This window comes from Schistocerca cancellata, chromosome 4, assembly GCF_023864275.1.
Source record: "Schistocerca cancellata isolate TAMUIC-IGC-003103 chromosome 4, iqSchCanc2.1, whole genome shotgun sequence".
In the NCBI taxonomy this organism is placed as follows: Eukaryota; Metazoa; Arthropoda; class Insecta; order Orthoptera; family Acrididae; genus Schistocerca; species Schistocerca cancellata.
Genome location: NC_064629.1, coordinates 642,291,788 through 642,316,215, shown reverse-complemented (window position 1 = coordinate 642,316,215; position 24,428 = coordinate 642,291,788). Strand labels below are relative to the sequence as shown.

Genomic DNA, 24,428 nt, shown 5'->3' with positions numbered 1-24,428 from the left:
GGCACAGCTTTCACAATCTACCAATGATGCAGGGTCACCCTAGTACAGCCCTCAACAGAATGAAGATAGATTGCCACAGAGAGCTGCATCAAATTAGTCTTCAGACTGAAGACAACAACAACAACAGAACTGTGTGCTAGACCATTACACAAACTAAGATTTCTGTTTTTTGTGGGTGGTGCCCCATTAGAGTAAAAGTGCATTATGTCAACAACATTCCAGAAGGTATGGATGAATCAAACTCTCTGCTGTGTGCTTTCTACAGGTGCTAATCCCACAGAATTTGGAAGGAATAGTGAAACTATGAATCCATCACTAAGACATGTTCGGATGTGGAATGCACAAGGAAAGTAGAGATTTGTTTAAAATTCTGGTCAGGCACACAATTTTAACAAGCTACAAATGTTCATCACTGCACATACTTCACTAGAGAGTAAAATTGTGTTCCCTCAGCACCATCTGTGAAGCTGTCATTTAATCAATTTTTTTTTCTTTTGTACATTCTCTCATTGGAACCACACTATTCATGAAATGCAAGGGGCTTGGTTAAATTCCTTGTATTGTACACAGTTTTTACTTGTCATAAATGTCCATTACAATGCATATTCTTCTAAAGAATAAAAATGTGAAACATAACTACAGATGCATTTCTTGCCAGGAAAATACCTGAAGGGCTGTTATTGTGTACTGGTAACATCAAGAAAGGTCATCACTCTTAAAGGCCTAAGAAATTAAAACATAGGCATTGTAGAGATGTAACATATACTCCATGAGCTAATTGTCAGACATACTTGCCAAGTACCATATTCAAGAAAATTTATGTTGCAGCACAAGTACAGAGTTGAGTAAGGGGAAAAATCTGTCAAGAGGTGATAAGACTCAGTTTTCATCATCATGCAGTCAAGCATAAGTTACTATCAAAAGAACAAATGTACTGCTTTTTTTAATTAGTAATTCTATTTGTGATCTGTAGAACAGTGAAAGAAAGTTCTATTGAGAACTGATATACAATATACAGCATGATGTGGCACTCATATGGGCAATTGTGAACCTTGTAAATGCCTTGCAAATTTGATGCTTGCCTAGACCATTTTTCCAGGTTAGAGCTGTGATTACAAGTTTTTGTTGATGTCAATATGAACACAGGTGCTTATGAAAACATTTTAGGTAATAGTATGCACCCATGCTAAGACAATAATTTGCTACTAATGTATTTCCTGTTAGCTTTCATTTCAGGGTCTTTGGCCAACATTTATTTAATAATTTTTCTGATCTCTTGCTAGGAAGAGTGGCTGGCATTGTCAAAGGTCCACCATCCATTGATGATGGCAGCTGAAGATCTGAAATGAAGAGCCAACATGCAATACATCAAGAAATGACCATGAAAGCCTCAACAACTTTATAGTTTGCTATTGGTTCAGTTCTTTATCAGCATTATAATGATTATATGAAGAGACAAAGGGCAATTGCATCATTGTTGAATAAAACTTTGGAGGATTTACTAGGCAGGACAGCCCAAAGCCTTAGGCTGAATACCATTATAACTATTTTTTTGTAACTGGGATTTAAAATTGTTTTACTCATTGGAGGAATTCCAATATCATTGGCATAAAGTGGAATGTCAGCTATATGACTGCTCTGTTTCCCCAAACATTCAAAAACATCTATTCACTCTGCTTCATGAAAAAACCGATTTGAGTATAATCTGTATCATATTACAACTCAGTAGTAAGCCTTCTGCAAATATTTATAATTCTAGCAGATGACAGTCAGTTAATTGTAAATAACAGTAGTACTGTTACAATGAATTTTAATACCCAGAAAAATAAGAATCTACACAAACACAGAATTTTCCTTAAGGATGGATAAGTACAAAGTAGCCCTGTAACAAAATTCTTGTTATTTTGCTGCAACACAATGTGAAACAGATTGAACATACTGAGTGTGTTTGTTAATGGTATGGTAAGTAAAGGGTGTTATGTTCAAAGACCCCTGAAATTATGCACCAACATGGAAATTGTTGATAATGCTTTCTATGCTTATATTAAGTCACATCTATACCATGGAGTCCAATTCTGAGAAAACTCACCAGCAGCACTCTGTATAGTTAAAATTAAAAAGAAGACACTTATGACAATAAATAAAAGGAAGTAAAATATAATGCACACATATCTTTACAGCACTTAACATAATTTCACTCTGTTGCATTTATATAAGAAAAACCATTTTATTTTTTCAAATAAATGCAATAGGTAATGACAAATTTTTTCAGAGGAACTTTGATGTTCAAGTTCCTAGGCATTCGGATAGATAGTAAGCTGTTGTGGAAAGCCCATGTCCAGGATCTTGTTCAGAAACTAAATGCTGCTTTATTTACCATTAGAACAGTATCTGAAATAAGTGACACTTCAACACGAAAAGTAGTCTACTTTGCATATTTTCATATGCTTATGTCGTATGGTATTAATTTTAGGGGTAATTCTTCTGATTCAAAAAGGGTATTTTTGGCTCAAAAATGGGCTGTTCGAGAACCTCTTGTCGACCCCTATTCAACAGTCTGGGAATTCTGACATTGCCCTCACTGTATATATTTTCTTTAATGTCATTTGTTGTTAGCAATATTAGCCTATTCCCAAGAGTTAGCAGCGTTCACTCAGTTAATACTAGGCAGAAATCCAATCTGCATGTGGAATGCACTTCCTTGACTCTTGTGTGGAAAGGAGTGCAGTATTCTGCTGCATACATTTTCAATAAGCTACCACAAGAACTCAAAAATCTTAGCAGTAGCCCAAACTCTTTTAAGTCTAAACTGAAGAGTTTCCTCATGGCTCACTCTTTCTATTCTGTGAGGAGCTCCTGGAAGAGCTAAAAAATTAAGCAAATTCCAGTGTTGCATTGTTGATTTTCTTCATTTAAACTTACAACTTGTCACCTGAATATGTTTTTTTTATATTTCATTTTATCTGTTTCTAATATCGTGCTGTAATTTCATGTATTGACTCGTTCCATGACCATGGAGACTTCTCCTTAATTTGGTCCCATGGAACAATAAATAAATAAATAAAATAAATAAATAAATAAACACTGTGGCCAGTATTGGAATGATGAAAGTATTGAAGCCAAAAATATTTATTTAAAACCTAATTGCAGAATAAAATGTAAGTAACAATATCTATACCTACAAGAGTGTCTACTTATAATTAGTCATTGACAACATTATTACCAATTTCGATAGAAAAGTCTTATAGGAAACATATAGGAATGTTAGTGTAATAATTTGCTTGGGTAAAAACTGTACATTAACAATATCCCCTATAAATTAAGCTCAGAAATATGACAACAGAAACCCTGATGGGCTGTACCTAATTTAAGGAGTAACAGGATGAACTCACCAAATAGCTGAGACAGTGAGCTGTTAAACGTCACATAAACAGGATGTGGTTGTGTCAGATGAATTGGGCTAAGGCAGAAAAAGAGGTATGGAGTGGAAGGGAGTGTTGGAAAAGGATGACTGACATTTGGGACAGAGAGGCAACACATGCACAGAATACAAATACAGTACCAGTGAGTTGGTTCTGGCAAGTTGTATGTGGTGCGTGATGAGGTGGAGCAGTTGTCTGAGAAAAGGAGATAAAACAGAAGATAGAGAGATTGCAGGGAAGAGGGTGTGAGTACAGGGTGAGTCAAGTTAAGATTCATGGAACAGGGGTGGAGATGGGTGTGATGCAGGGTTTAGTGCTGGCTGATGCCAGATTGAAAGATGCCTTGCTAGGACAAATCTCTACTGACACCCATCCCTTACCCACCTCTACCCCTGCTCCATGACTGTAAATTCATATATCCTGTTCCCACACCCTCTTCTCCTCTTCTTCACGGACCATGAAGCTTTTCAAATTTACATTGTGTTTTCTCTATAAACCAGATAATAGAAAAGTGTAAAAAAAGTAATCTTCCAAAATAACTTTTGTGGATTATGAAAAGAACTTCAACTACAGGGTGAGATGTAAGTTGTGTGAAATTTTAGGAGAGTTTCGCATTTTTTAGCGTTTATTAAGGTCAATTCAGAGTGCTTATACAGATGAGAAGATCGAGATATGCGTTGGCCCAATCACTGTTACAGGAATGAGAAGAATCATACAAGGAATTAGACTAGGGTGTCTTTTATTGCCACATTATCAACATATATAGAAATGCCACTGTCAATAAAAGGCAAAAGAATGTGGAAGATTCCTGCCCACTGAGATGTGAAGTATTTGTCTCATTCCTTTTAGCAGATGGCCATGTTATGCTGGCAGATATGGAATACAGGTACAACACACTGTACTGTCCTTACATGTAGTAGCAAAGCAATATAAGTTAACCATATCCACAAAGAAAAACAAAGATATGACATTTTGTAGAAAATAACACCTTAAAACTAAAATCATAATGAAGAACAGAATAGTGGAACAAATCCATATATTCAATTACCTGGGCTGTGATACCTCTTTTGTTTATGACACTGATCCTGAAAATTAAACTTCCAAGATACTTACACATGTTGGTACTTTTTGGTTAAAGGAGACCATTCGCCGAAAAGCAGAAGAATTGAGTTGTCGTTAGGTGCATACTTATCAACAACTCACTGCTTCTGATTTTTGGTGGGTGGTCTCCTCCAGGCTTCAGGCAATAAGTATTTACATTCTACAAGAACTTTTTTACAACATTTACAAATGTTATTTATGATTAAGAGACTACTCCTGCATAAAATCAGGAAAGAAGCAGTAGTCAAAATTTATAATACTATGAATGTTCTTTTATACCTCTATGGATCCAAAGCAAGGATATTAACAAACAAACAGCTAAAGAGAAGTGAAGTGGCAGAAATGATACCTGTAGCAGGATACATATTAGAAGATCATAAGAGGAACAGTAAATTAAGAAAAGAGTGCTGTATTCTATGTATAATAGAGAAGTCCCAATAGTATAGAAAGGAATGGTATGACCATCTACTACTTAAAAATCAAAGCCAGATACCAATGAAAACCTATGAGTATAGACATAAGGGTAGAAGAAGGATTGGATGACCATGAAGAACATGGTTTGGTTCTATATCTACATCTACATTTATACTCCGCAAGCCACCCAACGGTGTGTGGCGGAGGGCACTTTACGTGCCACTGTCATTACCTCCCTTTTCTGTTCCAGTCGTATATGGTTCGTGGGAAGAACGACTGTCTGAAAGCCTCGATGCGCACTCGAATCTCTCTAATTTTACATTCATGATCTCCTCGGGAGGTATAAGTAGGGGGAAGCAATATATTCGATACCTCATCCAGAAACGCACCCTCTCGAAACCTGGCGAGCAAGCTACACCGCGATGCAGAGCGCCTCTCTTGCAGAGTCTGCCACTTGAGTTTGTTAAACATCTCCGTAACGCTATCACGGTTACCAAATAACCCTGTGACGAAACGCGCCGCTCTTCTTTGGATCTTCTTTATCTCCTCTGTCAACCCAATCTGGTACGGATCCCACACTGATGAGCAATACTGAAGTATAGGTCGAACGAGTGTTTTGTAAGCCACCTCCTTTGTTGATGGACTACATTTTCTAAGGACTCTCCCAATTAATCTCAACCTGGTAACCGCCTTACCAACAATTAATTTTATATGATCATTCCACTTCAAATCATTCCGCACGCATACTCCCAGATATTTTACAGAAGTAACTGCTACCAGTGTTTGTTCCGCTATCATGTAATCATACAATAAAGGATCCTTCTTTTTATGTATTCTCAATACATTACATTTGTCTATGTTAAGGGTCAGTTGCCACTCCCTGCACCAAGTGCCTATCTGCTGCAGATCTTCCTGCATTTCGCTACAATTTTCTAATGCTGCAACTTCTATGTATACTACAGCATCATCCGCGAAAAGCCGCATGGAACTTCCGACACTATCTACTAGGTCATTTATATATATGTGAAAAGTAATGGTCCCATAACACTCCCCTGTGGCACACCAGAGGTTACTTTAACGTCTGTAGACGTCTCTCCATTGATAACAACATGCTGTGTTCTGTTTGCTAAAAATTCTTCAATCCAGCCACACAGCTGGTCTGATATTCCGTATGCTCTTACTTTGTTTATCAGGCGACAGTGCGGAACTGTATCAAACGCCTTCCGGAAGTCAAGGAAAATAGCATCTACCTGGGAGCCTGTATCTAATATTTTCTGGGTCTCATGAACAAATAAAGCGAGTTGGGTCTCACACGATCACTGTTTCCGGAATCCAGGTTGATTCCTAAAGAGTAGATTCTGGGTTTCCAAAAACGACATGATACTCGAGCAAAAAACATGTTCCAAAATTCTACAACAGATCGATGTCAGAGATATAGGTCTATAGTTTTTCGCAACTGCTCGATGACCCTTCTTGAAGACTGGGACTACCTGTGCTCTTTTCCAATCATTTGGAACCTTCCGCTCCTCTAGAGACTTGCGGTACACGGCTGTTAGAAGGGGGGCAAGTTCTTTCGCGTACTCTGTGTAGAATCGAATTGGTATCCCGTCAGGTCCAGTGGACTTTCCTCTGTTGAGTGATTCCAGTTGCTTTTCTATTCCTTGGACACTTATTTCGATGTCAGCCATTTTTTTGTTTGTGCGAGGATTTAGAGAAGGAACTGCAGTGCGGTCTTCCTCTGTGAAACAGCTTTGGAAAAAGGTGTTCAGTATTTCAACTTTACGCGTGTCATCCTCTGTTTCAATGCCATCATCATCCCGGAGTGTCTGGATATGCTGTTTCGAGCCGCTTACTGATTTAACATAAGACCAGAACATCCTAGGATTTTCTATCAAGTCAGTACATAGAATTTTACTTTCAAATTCACTGAACACTTCACGCATAGCCCTCCTTACGCTAACTTTGACATCGTTTAGCTTCTGTTTGTCTGAGAGGTTTTGGCTGCATTTAAACATGCAGTGAAGCTCTCTTTGCTTTCGCAGTAGTTTCCTAACTTTGTTGTTGTACCACGGTGGGTTTTTCCCATCCCTCACAGTTTTACTTGGCACGTACTTGTCTAAAACGCATTTTACGATTGCCTTGAACTTTTTCCATAAACACTCAACATTGTCAGTGTCGGAACAGAAATTTTCGTTTTGGTCTGTTAGGTAGTCTGAAATCTGCCTTCTATTACTCTTGCTAAACAGATAAACCTTCAGTCCTTTTTTTATATTCCTATTAACTTCCACATTCAGAGATGCTGCAACGGCCTTATGATCACTGATTCCCTATTCTGCACTTACAGAGTCGAAAAGTTTGGGTCTGTTTGTTATCAGTAGGTCCAAGATGTTATCTCCACGAGTCGGTTCTCTGTTTAATTGCTCGAGGTAATTTTCGGATAGTGCACTCAGTATAATTTCACTCGATGCTCTGTCCCTACCACCCATCCTAAACATCTGAGTGTCCCAGTCTATATCTGGTAAATTGAAATCTCCACCTAAGTCTATAACATGCTGAGAAAATTTATGTGAAATGTATTCCAAATTTTCTCTCGGTTGTTCTGCCACTAATGCTGCAGAGTCGGGAGGTTGGTAAAAGGAGCCAATTATTAACCTAGCTCGGTTGTTGAGTGTAACCTCCCCCCATAATAATTCACAGGAACTATCCACTTCTACTTCACTACAGGATAAACTACTACTAACAGCGACAAACATGCCACCACCGGTCGCATGCAATCTATCCTTTCTAAACACCGCCTGTGCCTTTGTAAAAATTTTGGCAGAATTTATCTCTGGCTTCAGCCAGCTTTCTGTACCTATAACTATTTCAGCTTCGGTGCTTTCTATCAGTGCTTGAAGTTCCGGTACTTTACCAATGCAGCTTCGACAGTTTACAATTACAATACCGATTGCTGCTTGGTCCCCGCATGTCCTGACTTTGCCCCGCACCCTTTGAAGCTGTTGCCCTTTCTGTACTTTCCCGAGGCCATCTAACCTCAAAAACCGCCCAGTCCATGCCACACAACTGCTACCCGTGTAGCCACTTGCTGCGTGTAGTGGACTCCTGACCTATCCAGTGGAACCCGAAACCCCACCACCCTATGGCGCAAGTCGAGGAATCTGCAGCCCACATGGTCGCAGAACCGTCTCAGTCTCTGATTCAGACCCTCCACTCGGCTCTGTACCAAAGGTCCGCAGTCAGTCCTGTTTTAATTTCTTGATGTCAGAGCAGGCAAATATGTCTACCCTGTAAATGTATGCAATCGTGAATGGAAAAAACAATGAACAGAAAGCTAACACATTTATCAGTGTATCAGTGTTTAAATGCCTTTTGATAACTCAGCATCTGTATATTCCTTAAATTGTAAATAAAGCTTAGTTCTATTTACAGTGTAATCTTCACAATATGTGGAGAAAAATATATATGAGAAATGCATAACAGTATGAAGTTACATCATTTTAGAATTTATAGACATCTATTAACCTGCAGAGGGGTTTAAGAAAAAGCATAGTACACCATAAAGTGGTATGAGAATTCAGATTTAAGTGACATAAAGTTCTGACTAGTTACTCTCATACCAAGTTGTAAAAAATTGTTGGTTAAAAGGTTCCTCATATATAATTTACACATTGTGTACATAACAATGTGTGCAATGTGCTTCATGTCTCAGCATTATATGTAAATATTCACACCAGTAATATGCAAAATGTTTGAATATAAGTATACTCTAATGTTCTCCTTAACTGTAAAACAATACTATATGATTCTGAATCAACTTTATAAATACAAGCACCTGCTTTGAAATAAATGTGAATCAACAGGACCAAATAAAAACTTACCACATAGTTATTAAGAGGTTTTATTTCTATTGGCACATTGCTAACTAAGTGCATTTAGGATAACAATTATTTAGCATTAACAGTTATGAAGAATGAATAAAATGTAACTCTATGATACAAAAATAAGCAGACCACATTAGTAATTTACAAAAAAATGTTTACCTGCCCATTACAAAGAGCATAAGAGATACTCCTATGTAAGCTGCAAACATTACAATCCAAACATCCTTGGAGAAAGGATCCATAAATGAAAATAGCTTTGGTGCAGCCTTCATTGGTTTCTTGTACAGGATAGCAATACCTGGAAAAAGTATTTGTATTTACAGAAAAAAAATTAAGTAAGCCTACTGTAAATCAAATTCTTCATTCATTCTGTATATTGTAGAAGTTGTTTATGGGTTATAGATTATTGAACCAAAAAACATTTAAAATCCTGACACTAGTCTCAACTGAAGAAGCAACTCATATTTTATTAATATAGAGAGCATGGTTAAACATGCTCTTACATTCTCAGAAGAGCTAAAATTAACTCATATTTCTAAAAAAAAATTATGGGTCAAATAAATTGCAAATACACATCACTTTTTCAGACTATTCCTGGTATTATTGAATAATTAACTTGATTTCCACAGATTTACATTCTTTCTGTAATTCTTTAAGCTTCATGACCACTTCACCTATGCTAGTCCCAACATCATTTTTCCTGTAATGATGCAAGAAGCTAATAAAAATATAAATTATATGACAATGAATCCTTATGTTAAATTTGGAAGACTAATTTCATACTGGAAATTTCTCCATGTGCTGCATGACTGTTTATTTGTTTAGAGAAAAGGCCACTCCAGGTGCTCTTTAGAACTCTATTTTGTCTACTACCAGCTTTGTCTTTTATGTTAAGCCATTGTCAACTGGTTCCGAAACTGCCATAATTATGATTGATATATGCATGTACATAACCATACATGTACATAACTATACATCTACATAACTGAAGACAATGAAATGAGGCTTACATATGTATACTGCTGGAAAAAAATTAGTACACTTAGAAGGACGACATTGATTTTAATCCAATTATGGCATATGCCACATGGGGGTAGTAGATGTACTAATAATGATTTCAGCATTGTCTGCAAACAGATAGTATAGTGGTATCTGTGTCCACCCTTCAATAGGGAATGCTCACAGCCAGAAGGCCCACTGTGGTGCAAATATGTGAAGCAAGGAGACAACAGTGTCACAGAGATGCACTCATGCTTCCTATGGCCAACTGAGCAAGTTTAAAAGGGATCAAATTGTAGCCTTCCAAGGGGCAGGATGATCCTTTTATACAATTGCTACACAAGTTGTATGTGCTGTATCAGTTGCACAGCGATTCTTTTATCAGTGGTTATGTGAACATTCTCACAGCCATAGATGATATTCTGGATATCCCCGCAGCACAGACGTGTTTCCCGGGATCGTCATACTGCAGGGACAGCAGTGCCAGATCATAAAGCTATTATAGAACAGATAAGAGGGCTTGTGAGACCAGATGTGTCAATATGGACAGTTGAAAACCAGTTATTAGAAGTTGGACAACAGGAACATTCATCTCTAGCACATCTACTGCTCACGCAACAGTGTTGATGTGCATGGCTTGACTGGTGCTGTCAGAGAATCATTTTGAAGATGGAATAGCATGGCATGGTCTTCAGTAGTAAAAGCAGATTCTGCCTGCATAAAAGTGATAGTTATTTGTGCATATGTCATAAACCTGGTGAATGCTCACACACAGAATGCATTCATCCAAGACAACTGGTCCCATCCTGGGTCTTATGTTTTGGGGTGCAATAAACTACACCTTTGGTGTTTCTGGAGGGGGCACTAATCATTGTTTGGGACATGCAGAATGTTGTTAGACCCATTCTTTTGTCATTATTGCAACAGGAAAGTGGTGTGTTGTTCTAATATGATAACACTCAGCCAAATACTGTGCATGAAACTCAAAATGCTCTGAAAAGCATGCAGCAACTTTCCAGACCAGCATGATCTCCAGACTTGTCTCCAGTCAAACATGTGTGGGATATGACGGGTTGAGAAGTGATTCATGCAACTCATCAGCCAATAACTCTTACTGAACTACACAAACAGATCAAGGAGGCAGGAAATAACACATCTCAGGACAGTATTCACCATCTGTACAATCGACTGGATGCCAGGTCATTGCCTGCATTGCCACTCATGGAGGCTACACTACATACTAATATAGGTGTTTCAGCACGGGTAGATAGTTGGTAACTCAGCACCATTTGTGCTATTGATCTGCAAATGTAATCATTTCATGTACTCCATACGCACTGTTGCAACAATAAATTGTGAGTGAAATAGAAACCTCTAAAAATGTGTATTAATTTTTTCCAGCAGTGCATATGTACAAATACATTATAAAACTTATGGTGGAGAAGTAATGACCAAAGCAAAAGTCTGGTAGATTTAAAATCTTGCTTGTGTAATGTTATTGTGAGGTTATGGTTGTCTAAAGACTTTTTTAAGTCATTACATTATAATTATTCTTTGAGTTTATGAAGATTTATGTTCTGACATATCTGAGAATTCTAGTTTGTATGTTTTATAAGGAAGAGACTAGCAGTATTTCTTTTAATAAAAGTGTAACACAGTTGCAGTGGACCAGGCACCCATGTCAGGTGTAGAATTATGTTTTTAGTGTGCAAAAATTGAACTACAGGGAACTGCAGGGGTTGTTAGCACAGCTTGGATACCAGTGTAGCTTGGATGTGTCATGGACTGCTTACAGAGTGAGTTTAGAAACATCTAAACACCATCTAGATACAATTATGAATTGTCAATACCTTATCACACTGTATTATAAATTGTAACTTCATTTGACATTGTCAATTGCTGTAATGGCCTAAAGACAATAAAATCTTTACTATCATTATTATTATTATCACAGAAATTATGATTAATAGAGAGGCAGATGTCCAAGGATCTCAAGCTTTTAAGTGTGCTCTGCTCATTAAGAGTGTTTTCTTTTGTATTTTTTAGGTCATCATAAATTTCTGTTTCTTAACAAAAGTCCGTATGTACACCTTTCTTTTCATCTTCATTTATGTATGCATATATATCATCATATTTATGACAGTTTCAGAACAATTTGATAATGACTTAACATAGAAGTTGAAACTTGTTGTGGATTAAATAAAGTTCTACAAAGAAACTGGAATGGCCTTTTTTATTAATTTCATATTAATCAATGAAAAGAAAGTGTGGCTGTTCTACAATACATCAGTCACAGCTTTTTGTTTCAATGATGAGTATGCCACATTTGCAGTATTATAATTTTTGATAGAAGTTAGATCATTATACATTCACACTGCAAATTAATTTGTAATTATGGCTACATGTTGAGCACTATAAATTTTCAACATGTATCAATATTTACTAATTAATTTGAAACATGAATGTAAAATGACTCATCCTACTTCATAATGATTTATCATGCAAGTGATCCATGAAACATGAAGTTAACTAACTAACTAACTAACTAATTAACCTCTGCCATTAATTATGGGATACTCATTGTAAAACATTTATTGTGCATCTGTAGTAGTGTCCCAGCTGTGCTACCAACCTTACAAGCCTGTTCACACCTAACAGCTACCCATCCAGAGTTGTTAACAAAGGATTTCAGGAACTTTGATGGCTACCCATCCAGAGTTGTTAACAAAGTATTTCAGGAACTTTGATGATGCATGAGCAAACTGTCAGGGTAGCATCTTCAATTAAATCTAATATTATCTCAATCATCTCCGTTTCACATAAAGTATAAGCAGATCAGAGAACTAAGCGTGATGGAAGTTTTTGCTAAATTAATATGTTGTCTTGAACTTTCTTTCCTGAATTTATTGTTCATGGTTAGATGACTTGCTTTTGTCCACAAGAACTTGAACACATTGCTTAATTATGCACAGGTATGGGCATAATATTTGTTGCGTATCTATGGAAATTGTGGAAAAAAGTGTTCTCCTAACACTGCATATAAATTTTTGCATTTCGTCACTTCTGTCTCCTGTGTATTCTAAACATACAATTATACATTCAATCATTTCTTGAAAAGTGGTAATTCATTAACTGTTAATACATTTCCATTCTAAAGTTGAAGACATTTGAAGCTGTAACCTTACTTCACTGACAAATTTCACTTCCTCCATCATCAGAAATTCCCTGCAAACGGTCAACAGAACTTAAAGCCATAGCAAATCCCCAAAACCAGTATTAAAGCATCCTCCAAGACTCTCATACCCACATTGTGTACTAGAAAACAGTGGCATAATGTACTAGAATGATTTTCTGTATTTTCTGTTCCATTTATATGGTGTGTACTCCAAGACAAGCTTTATGCCCACCACCTATAAAAATCTAAGTTGCAAAAGACATATATTGTAGGAAGTAATATGTTTGTGGCTCATTTTGTATTGTGAATCTCATAATTCTTTGATTAAGGATCTTTGTAATGAACAACCCCTATTGTGTAACATCTCTCCCTGTTTTTTTAGTAACTTTCTAATATTGTTACTGAACCATGGTGGACCACTTTATTTCTCACTCTCTCTTGTGGGACAAACATATGGAGTACATGACCAAAAGTAGTCTGAATTTTCACAAGAAATTGTCCACATTTTCCTCCCACCACCTCTGCCCCCTACCTCCCAACCCCCCTCCCCCCCCTCCCACACACACACACACACACACACACACACACACACACACACACACACACACACACACACACACACACACTGCCACTCCATATCCACAATTCCCCATCCACTGCATAAATGTTTTCTGATGACTGCTCAAGTATTTATTCATCATTTTCTTGGTACATTAAATTTCATTCAATTTTGAATGATGCTACAGTAACCTTGTGGTCACTGATTCTTATCTGTGCATCCTCTTAACAAAAACCCTTGTGAGTTGTGTATCTCATTAACTACTCAAGATAATTGATAGAAAATATGTTTAGTGCAATGGCATAAGATTACTGGACCCCAGCTCCTGTTCTAAATAACTGCATCTTCCAGTACAGGCACAGCAGTTTTAAATCTCTTCTCATCCCTGTGGCATGATTAATTTAAGTACCTTAGATGATTTTCCAAGCTTTCTCTGAAGATTTTTGCCAATCTGATACTTTTTAACAACTACCATTGGTGTAAAGACTATTTGACAGAATATAACTTTCACTGCAGTTTGATGTTAATTTTAATGAGCTAAAGTAATTCAAAAACCTTACACAAAATGATTCTGTGGTCTTATAATACCTCCTTTTTTTTAATTTCCTCTTTCTGACTTGCAATGATGTTTATTTCCTCTACAAAAATTACAAGAGGCCTGCTCATGGCTCTGTTTTCTCATATAGTTATATCCTCATGTGGTGTACAGGGTAGTTTTTATACTCCAAAAACTCCCTCATGTGATGCCAAATGTATTCTATCACTCAAGAAACTGCTTTCTGAATGTTGTGCATCTGACTACAATTCACCACATGATAGAATAGGTGAAGAAATAAAGTTGCAACCAGGGTTATATATACAATTGATAAAGCCTAAGGATTGAGACTTACAGTCTCCGCACCAAGGCAACAGGCATCACTGGTGTCAATATGAACAACAATTTTGCAACTGTTGGCACCCACTGTGCTGAATACCTGCTGCAGAGCCTTCTCCATGTATAAGATTAGATCCACTGACAGTCAGACCAACTTCATTGAAATTCTTTCTGACCTAGCTGCTACTTCCTCGAGGAACTAATTATCTGCCTCTGATAATTATCTCCTGTCCTAAAAACTGAAATGGCTCAGGCTTACTGAGTTGAAATTTCATTGAGGGACAACATTTCACTTTTTTTAAGGCAAATGGCAAGAGACATCCAACAAATACCCAAATTTTGCCCTCTGCCTAGAAATCCGTGAACCCTCCACCTTCCGTGAATCACCCCTTGGGCGAGGACAAACTAGCAACATCAAACAAACCTGAAGGTTCAGTGCTGTCGGGGAACACTAGCAGTCTCAATGTACATTTCTCATTACACATTTTTATTCTCTTATCAGAAAAAATCTGAATCTGGCTTTGGCTGAAATGTGTTAATGTACATAATTTTTATAAATCATGTACATTGTTGAAATAAAAATGCTGGTATGATTGAAGACTCCTATTTTGATTTTATCTTCCATTGTTGAGTATATATCTCTGTTTTCACCTATTATAGTTATAAAGCTGCTAGCAATTCTTTATTCTTTAACTGCATTTATAACCGAACTGATAGCCAATGTCTGTCTGTATAGTAAGTCTTCACCACTCTAGTAGATAACTTATTATTCTCTTAATTATTTTGAGACCTTTAGTTACCTCAGTTTGGAATTTTATAAGTTATATTCTTCTTTATGTATATTTATGTTTACTTCAGTAGGCCTAGTGGTACCCCAGATTGTAACTTATCATTGTTTGTGAAATAACAGTGCGTTTAGCAAACACAGTTTAAATTTATTTCATGATATACCAGTGAGATACTTGTTGCAATCTTCTTGTGATTATTGCCAAGAGAGTTCTATGTGTTGAGAGAAAATTTTTCATAGCACTCTCATTCATATGACTGCCATAATGAGGCAGTATATCTGTGGAGTAGTAGTGGAGTTCAGTTTTGACAGCTTGTGCCATCCTGACAACTACATTATGGATGAAATTTAGACATGTTCCAAATGGGCAGCCACAGCATAGAAAATCAGTGTATAGTGGAATGAGGAAGATAGTGGAAGGGCAATGTTTTACTAAGTGCTGCCTTAAATTGACACACCCTTTAAACAAGAAATGACAGGATACGATGACAAATTACATTGGCAAAACACTATGAAATAGATGTATAGATTGAGGCAATCAGCTACGCAGAAACATCACAAACAACAGATTAATCAACAAAAAAATGAAAATAAAAAATTTTGTTTGTCACTTTTATTTTTAGTCACTTCCCTTACTTGGATATACATTTTCCTTTTTGTAATAAGAAATCTAGAAATATTTCATTTGCTAGGTTGTCAGTCACATCTAACCAACCACTATGTTTCCATTCAGATAATATATACTCTAATTCAGAACTGTTGATCCTCTCTCATCATTTGTGTCAGTATCTCATAAAGTGCCTGAAAGGTATCTGCAATAACATCATCACTGTTGTGAAACTTTATTTTCAAATAAATTGCATACCTAAATTCATGAACGGCATAGTAAAATCCACAGCACTCTCCCGTTCAGCTGTAATTGTCAAGTCTGTGATAGCCAAATCTGCATTCTGTAATGTAAAAAATATAATGATATTACAAAGAAAAAAATTTTACATGCATCAAGTTCCATATGACCAAATTGAGGAGCAAATCTCCAAGGTCATGGAACGTGTCAGTATATGAAATTACAACATAGAAGTAATAACAGATAAAAATAAAATATTTATGAACCAAAATAAGCCAATCCATAAGTTTAAGTAAATGCAATCAATAATAGAACAAGAATCAGCTTAATTTTTCAAGGAACTCCTCAACAGAATAGAAGGGGTGACCCATGAGGAAACTCTTCAGTTATGATTTAAAAGGACATGAATTACTGCTAAGATTTTTGAATTCAAGCACCTTTCTGCACAGGAGTTAAGGAAGTCTGATCCAAATGCATGTTTGATTTCTGCCGAGTGTTAACTGAGTGAAAGCTGCTTATTCTTGGGGATAAGCTAATGTTGTTAACATTAAATGACAGTAAGGAATATATAAATATTGAGAGGCCAATGTCAAAATACCCAGATTTGTGAAGAGGGGTCGATAAGTGGTTCGTGAACTTACACCCCTTATGTGTGGAACTGCCCATTTCTGAGCCAAAAATGTCCTTCTGGAATGCGAAGAGCTACCCCAAAAATTAATACCATATGACATAAGTGAATGAAAATAAGCAAAGTAGAATCATTTTTGTGCTGAAAAATCACTCAGTTCAGATACCGTTTGAATAATAAAAATGGCAGTACTAAGTCTTTGAACAAGATCCTGAACATGGGCTTTCCATGAGAGTTTACCATCTATCTGAACACCTAGAAATTTTAACTGTTCAGTTTCACTAATCATATGCCCACTCTGTGAAATTAAAACATCAGGTTTTGTTGAATTGTGTGTTAGAAACTGTAAAAACAGAGTCTTACTGTGATTTAGCATTACTTTGTTTTCTAAAAGCCATGAACTTATGTCATGAACTGCACTATTTGAAACTGGGTCAGTGTTGCATACATCATCCTTTACTACCAAGCTAGTGTCATCAGTAAACAGAAATGTTTTAGAGTTACCCGTAATACTAGAGGGCAATCATTTATATAAATAAGGAACGCTAGTAGCCACAACACTGATCCCTGGGGCACTTCCCACTTGACTGTATCCCACTCAGACCCCACATCACAGCCATTCTCAACATTGTGAATAATTACCTTTTGCTGTCTGTTGCTAAAGGAAGAGGTGAACCAATTGTGAGATACTCCCCATATTCTGTAAATATCCAACTTCTGAAGCAATATTTTGTGATCAACACAATCAAACGCTTTAGTTAAACCAAAAAATATGCCTAACATTTGAAGCCTTTTGTTTAACCCATCCAGTACCTCACAGAGAAAAAAGAATATAACATTTTCAGTTGTTAAACAACTTCTAAGGGTGAACTGTACTTATGATAACAAATCGTGTGATATACAATGATCAATTATCCTTACATACACAGCCTTTTTAATAACTTTAGCAAACAGTGATGGCATAGAAACAAGTCTAAAATTGACTAAATTATCCTTTTCTCACTTTTCATAAATCGGCTTCACTACTGAGTACTTTAATCATTCAGGAAAGTGACCATTACAAAAGGAAAAATTACAAATATGGCTAAATATGGGGATAACATGCACATCACAGTACTTTAATATTCTGCTAGGCACTCCATCATATCCATGAGAGTCCCTAGTCTTCAGTGATTTAATTATTGACTCAATCTCCATTTGTCTATATCACAGATGAGTATTTCAGACATCAATCTCAAACAGGCATTTGCCAAGAAAGTTATATGATTCCCTATAGAAACTAATTTTTTATTTAATTCACCAGCAATGCTCAGAAAATGAATGTTAAATACTGTACATATATCTAATTTATCAGTAACAGAAATATTTTTACTGCAAACTGACTTGATATAGTCGACCTTGTGCTGCTGACCAGACACTTCCTTTACAACTGACCATATGGTTTTAATTTTAACCTGTGAATTAGCTACTCTATTTGTATACCATGTACTGTTTGACTTGCTATTAATATTTTTAAGCACCTTGCAGTACTATTTGTAATGGGCTACAGTTGCTTGACTGTGACTGCTTCTAACATTTTGAGAGAATTCCCACTTTGTTCTACATGATGTCCTTATACCACTAGTCAGCGACTCGGGCTGCCTATTACTACTGCTAGTACCCCATTTAGAACATTCTAATGGAAAGCAACTCTCAAAGAGCATGAGAAATGTAATAAGGAAAGCATTATATTTATCATCTATATTATTAGCACTATAAACATCCTGCCCCTCTTGTTCCTTAACAAGGTTTGAAAAAACTCTCTATTCCTGTTGGATTAACTTTCCTACATAGTTTGTAATTATATGTGACATTTGTTTGAGTACAAAGGCCTTTTAGTGTTAAAATTTGTGCATCATGGTCTGAAAGGCCATTCATGCTTTTACTAACAGAATGCCCATCTAGTAATGAAGAATGATTAAAAATATTATCTATGGCTGTGCTACTGTTCCCATGCATCCTAGTTGGAAAAAATACAGTCTGCACCAGATCATATGAATTTAGGGTATCTATCAACATTCTTTTTCTTGCACAAGCATATACAAAATTTATATTGAAGTCACCACATATAACTATTTTCTGATAATTCCTACAAAGTGAATCAGGAACCCTCCCTAGCTTGAGCAGAAATTCTCTGAAGTCAGAGTTAGGGGACCTATGGACAACAACAATTAAAAGTTTTCGACTGCCCCTGCACAACATTCAAATACCTGTTCAGTGCAGTCCTGTGATACATGTGTTTTTTACGTACAAAGCCACTCCCCCAGTCTGCAAGGAACTCCTACACTTTAATATCACTTACTTTTCAGGCATCACTCAATATTTATTTTGATGTTATTTAATTTTTATTTCTGTGCTGTGTTCACTTCTGAGCCTGGTGTGATACAAAGCAGGACAATGGGTTTCCTCCTAAGACCTGTATATTTGATATTAGTATTTGTGATGGTGAGTACCTCACATAACATATGTCATTGGAATGTTAATTACATTTTGTTTTTAAATTAAAGGTTTGCAATGTTAATATTAATGGAAGGAGTAACAGCAAAAAACCAACACATAGTTGAGGTGCTGAGCAGCCAATAAGCCCACATATACGACGGGAAGTGTTTCAAAGCTTTCCAATAGTGCCCTTCCTCAGAGCCTGCTAGTACAGGGTATACATACACACAAACATACAGATGCATAGCTTTATTATCATGCCCTAGTAAATTATACGAATAGGTGGGAGAGAAGGCATTGAAACCATAGGAGAATTTGGATACAGTGTGTTTGCCTTGGGTCCAGATGATGAAGTTATCATTGATGAACCTGAACCAGATAAGGGGTTTATGATCGTGAATGGCTAGGATGGTTTCCTCTAGACAGTCCATAAACAGTTAGGCACAAGAGGATACCTTGGTGGTGCCGATGGCCATGTCACAGATTTGCACGTATATCTTCCACTCAATGGAGAAGAAGCAATAGCTCAGGAAATAATAAGTCAAATGTATAAGGAATAGAGTGGTGGGTTTGGAGCTGGAAGGATGTTGGTAGAGGTAGTGCTCAATACTGTAAAGCTGTGGGCAAGGGAGATATTGGCATATAAGGAGGTGTCATCAACAGTGTTGTAATGAGATGGGGGTGGTTGATAGGGAATGAAGAAAGGGGTTTGTGTTCTCAATATGGGAAGCTAAGGTTAGGATTGAAGTCAACCAGAGCCAAGATACATCTCATTGTGGTGCAGTGATAACTAAATGATCTGGGGATGATTATCCAATTAAATGAAGTAAGTAATTTGTGTGTGTGTGTGTGTGTGTGTGTGTGTGTGTGTGTGTACAAATACATGTACTTGTTTGCTAACTGATGGAAAAGTCAAATTTGAAAGCTGAGCTACTGTGTACAATACCTACTGAAATGTGTAACCACTGCAAAACTCTACTTTTCCCCAACAAATCGAGGAGATTCTTATGAGGATGGAAAACTCAATAAGTGGTATTCAAATGAAATTCAACATTAATCCAGATGAGAATGGCAGCATAGTGGCCACTACAGGCAAATTATTACAAAGATGGATGTTCTCCCAAAGGAAAGAAGATCCACTACAACTTGTAGAATTTTGCAAGGTAATGGGAAAAAGAAGGAAGACAAGTTACTTGCATTTATAATAGATGAGTTGAAGAAAAGAATCAGCAAGTTGAAAAATGACAAAGCATCTACAGAAAATAGAAGTAGGGCAGAGGTGTTGAAAGAAGGAAATGCGCTATATTATATATTACACAAGGTGATTCAAAAGTAGCTGTACACATTTTTTGGGCATAATATATGCATGAAAATAAGAATAAAATGTTAATAAAGTTTTGTCTGAAATTGCTTTATTTCCAAGATTATTTCCAAGATATGCAGTAGAGTAGAGCATCACAAACAATGCAAAATTAATTCTTCTCTGAAAGCAATGACATGAAGGGACAAAAAATTCTACATTACTATGTACTGAACATTTACCTCATAACATCTTCAAAATGATATCCATGTAGATAAATACAGTGATGTGCTCAACATGTTACCACTCTCAGTGTGTTGTAGGCTCTGTTCACCCCATTTTCCAAACAGCTGCACAGACTTTTTTTATTCACTGCTGTAGTAGTGCTATATTGTCATTTGAGACATCATACAGGAGCTCACTGATATGGCCACAAATGCACATGACTAAGGGCTTAATATCTGGAGATCAGGTGGGCCAAGCAACTGGTCCTGCATGAACTATCCACTTATTGGGACAAGTAAAAGTGTGACACTCCCTTTCCTCCTGACTGAAATGTGCAGGCGCACCATCATGCATACCCCATAAGTTGGGTTGTTTAGCAAGTGGGACATCATGAAGCAGACCATACAATTCATCATCCAAAAACTGTCTATTCCCACCCGCCAGTCATGCATTGTGGGATAACATGCAGTCTGAGTAACTAATTGTCTACTATAGCGCACTAAATGTTCATTTCAAAATGATGTTGATATCCTCATAGCATAATAATGTGAAGATTCTTATATGCCCACACGTCACATATGAATGTTAGAAGCATTCACAATACCCACACAGATAAAGAGGCTCTCATCTATAAATAGTACCTGACAACCAAACAGTGGATCAGCAGCATAACACATGAGTAATCACTGACAGAAATTCTGACATCTAGGGTAGTCTACAGGTGTCAGAGCATGTACCTTCTGCGTGTAAAATGGGTGGAATTGCTGTCTCCTAAGCTGGTGTCATACCATTGATTGAGGAACCTTTACAGTGGCACTTATAAAGCAGGTACTTACGGCCATTCTTCATCTAGCATATCCAGCATGTTCTCAACACCCACCCCATCCAGTTGAAGACAAACAAACGGTGGCACACTACAAATGCCATAGTCCCATAAATGCCTGTACACAGCTGTGGAATTCGTATGGTTTGGTACTTTTCTATTTAAAAACTTTTCCATGTATCATCATCTTGCTGTTTGTGCATTGCCTTCTGTTGCAAAATAAAGGAGATGCCTATCCATATATTCACTGTCTGAGTATGCCATTGAGGCCATTGTATTATATTCAATGACTGCTGTCTGTGAAATACCAACGGAATGACTGTATGTAGAAAGTCTGGTGCTGCTACACTACAACAGCACCATACAGTACAGTGTATCACACTAAAGTCAACTAAACAATGCCATTTCATGCTAGAATCAACTGAGCAGTGTAGAGGGGCTGTAAAAAGCAGCATCAGTTGATGTGCAGGCATAACATACATGGCAAAAGCTTGTACCGGCCCATGAAGTAATCCCTACCACAACTGACATTATGCATCATAAGCCAGAAATAAAGCAATTTTAGACAAAATTTTATTTAATATTTTAGTCTTCTTTTGATGCATACATTACACCCACAAAGTGTGTAAAGTTGCTCTTGAATCATCCTGTATACAAGATCTGGGGCACAGAGGAAATGTTTAAAGTGTGGAAAGAATCTAGAATACATACAACCCATAAAAAAAGGTCCAAAAGATAGACCACATTTACCGAAGTATATTTCTCCTTAGCATGTTATCTGTGGTGTTTATTCAATGGATGCAAAGAAAGTACTGCTTAAATGTCATAACCTGGAAAGAATGGCAAAACTAATAGAAATATTAAAGCTGGAAAGAATTCCTCTCATTGGTTAACAAATGTGATATTATACAATGTTTTTGGATTAGTGCTGTAAGTTTTTCATGATTCACTGCAAAATTTATAACTTTGCACTCACTATGAGTTATGATTCCCTGAACAGGCTGTACAAACTGTGACTGGAGATCCAAGACCCACTGCCCCACTCCAACCACCATGTCCCACATTGTGACTGCTGTGGACCTTGGTGAGAGGCTACAACAACTAAACTGTAATTCCTTTTATGGAGCTATGGTACTTGTGGTGAAGGTAAATTACTAATTGCACATGTGGTATATAGTGTTATGGGATCTCAACTGCATAAACAATCTTAACAGGTTATAATAACCATGGTATAGGTAAGCTGCTGTTGGCAGGAACATAAGTAACATAGCTTGTTGTATATGATACCAGTGAGTGGCAAAATCAAGGAAACTGAAGCAGGGCAGTGCAAGTTTAAATGTGGGACTCAGGTGCACAACTTTGCTGACACAGCTTCCATGAGGAAAAGAACATAATACAGTTGGGTAGATCTACAACTGAATCATCTGCACTGAAGAGCCAAAGTAACTGGTACAGCTACCTAATATCAGGTAGGGACCCCATGAGCATGCAGAAGTGCCTCAACACTATGTCACATGGACTTGACTAATGTCTGAAATAGTGCTGGAGGGAACTGACACTATGAAGCCTGAATGGCTGTCCATAAATCCATAAGAGAACGAGGGGGTGAACATCTCTTCTGAACAGCATGTTGCAATGCATCCCAGATATGCTTAACAATGTTCATGTCTGGGGAGGTTGGTGACCAGCAGAAGTGTTCAGACTCAGAATAGTGTTCCTGGATCCTGGAGCCACCCTATAGCAATTCTGGACATCTGGGGTGTCACATTGTCCTGCTGGAACTGCACAAGACCGTCAGAATACACGATGGACATGAATGGATACAGGTGATCAGGCAGGATGCGTACATATATGTCAGAGTCATAACTAGACACATCAGGGGTCCCATATCACTTCAACTGCACATGCCCCACACCATTACAGAGCATCCACCAGCTTGAACAGTATCCTGCTGACATGCAGGGTCCGTAGATTCATGAGGTTGTCTCCATACCCACACACATTCATCCACTCGATACAATTTGAAATGAGACTTGTTCGACAAGGCAGCATGTTTCCAGATATCAACAGTCCACCGTCAGTGTTGACAGGCCCAGACGAGGTGTAAAGTTTTGTGTCAGCAGTCATCAAGAGTACATGAGAGGGCCTTCAGCTCCAAAACCCATATCAACGATGTTTCATTCAATGGTTCACACATTGACACTTGTTGACCGCCCAGCACTGAAACCTGCAGCAATTTGCAGAAGGGTTGCACTTCTGTCACGTTCAATGATTCTCTTGAGTCATTGTTGGTCCCATTCTTGTAGGACCTTTTTCCGGCTGCAGCAATGTCAGAGATTTGATGTTCTACTGGATTCCCTATATTCACAGTACACTCGTGAAATGGTTGAATGGGAAAATCCTCACTTTATCGCTACCTTGGAGATGCTGTGCCCCATCGCTCATGCACTGACTATAACACCACATTCAAACTCACTTAAATTAAAAATTGATAACCTGCCATTGTAGCAGCAGTAAACAATCCAACAACTGTGGCAGATGCTTGTTGTCTTATATAGGCATTAACGTCCAAAGTGCCATATTCTGTCTGTTTACATATCTCTGTATTTCAATACACATGCCTGTACCAGTTCCTTTGGCACTTCAGTGTATGTCAGGATGTTATATATGCTAAATTTAAATAAATACAACTGTGTTGAACTCATGCTTCTGCTCAGTGAATATGATAAAGAGTTGAAACATCATTTAGTAGTATATCACAGTCAAATAGTTTGACTTTTCAAGAAAATTATATTACACCATGTTGATTTGAAAATATGGTGCAAGATGTCAGTTTAAATTTTGTTCTACACAGCTTTGAATATATTTTACTTCTCACTGATGTCTTATGTGATATATTTCAACCACTAACTTAT

At 37.2% G+C, this 24,428-nt stretch overlaps 1 protein-coding gene across 2 annotated transcripts in view; it reads right to left on the bottom strand.

Moving 5' to 3' along the window:
• LOC126183464 (glutamate receptor ionotropic, kainate 2-like) overlaps window positions 1-24,428 on the bottom strand; it is a 499,151-nt gene that overhangs the window by 92,256 nt on the left and 382,467 nt on the right. For both annotated transcript variants that reach the window (XM_049925465.1, XM_049925464.1), the window contains 2 exons: window positions 16,078-16,162; window positions 8,978-9,116 (listed from right to left, as the gene is read on the bottom strand). In XM_049925465.1, coding sequence (XP_049781422.1) covers window positions 8,978-9,116; window positions 16,078-16,162 — 224 coding nt within the window. The remainder of the gene's footprint in view (window positions 1-8,977; window positions 9,117-16,077; window positions 16,163-24,428) is intronic.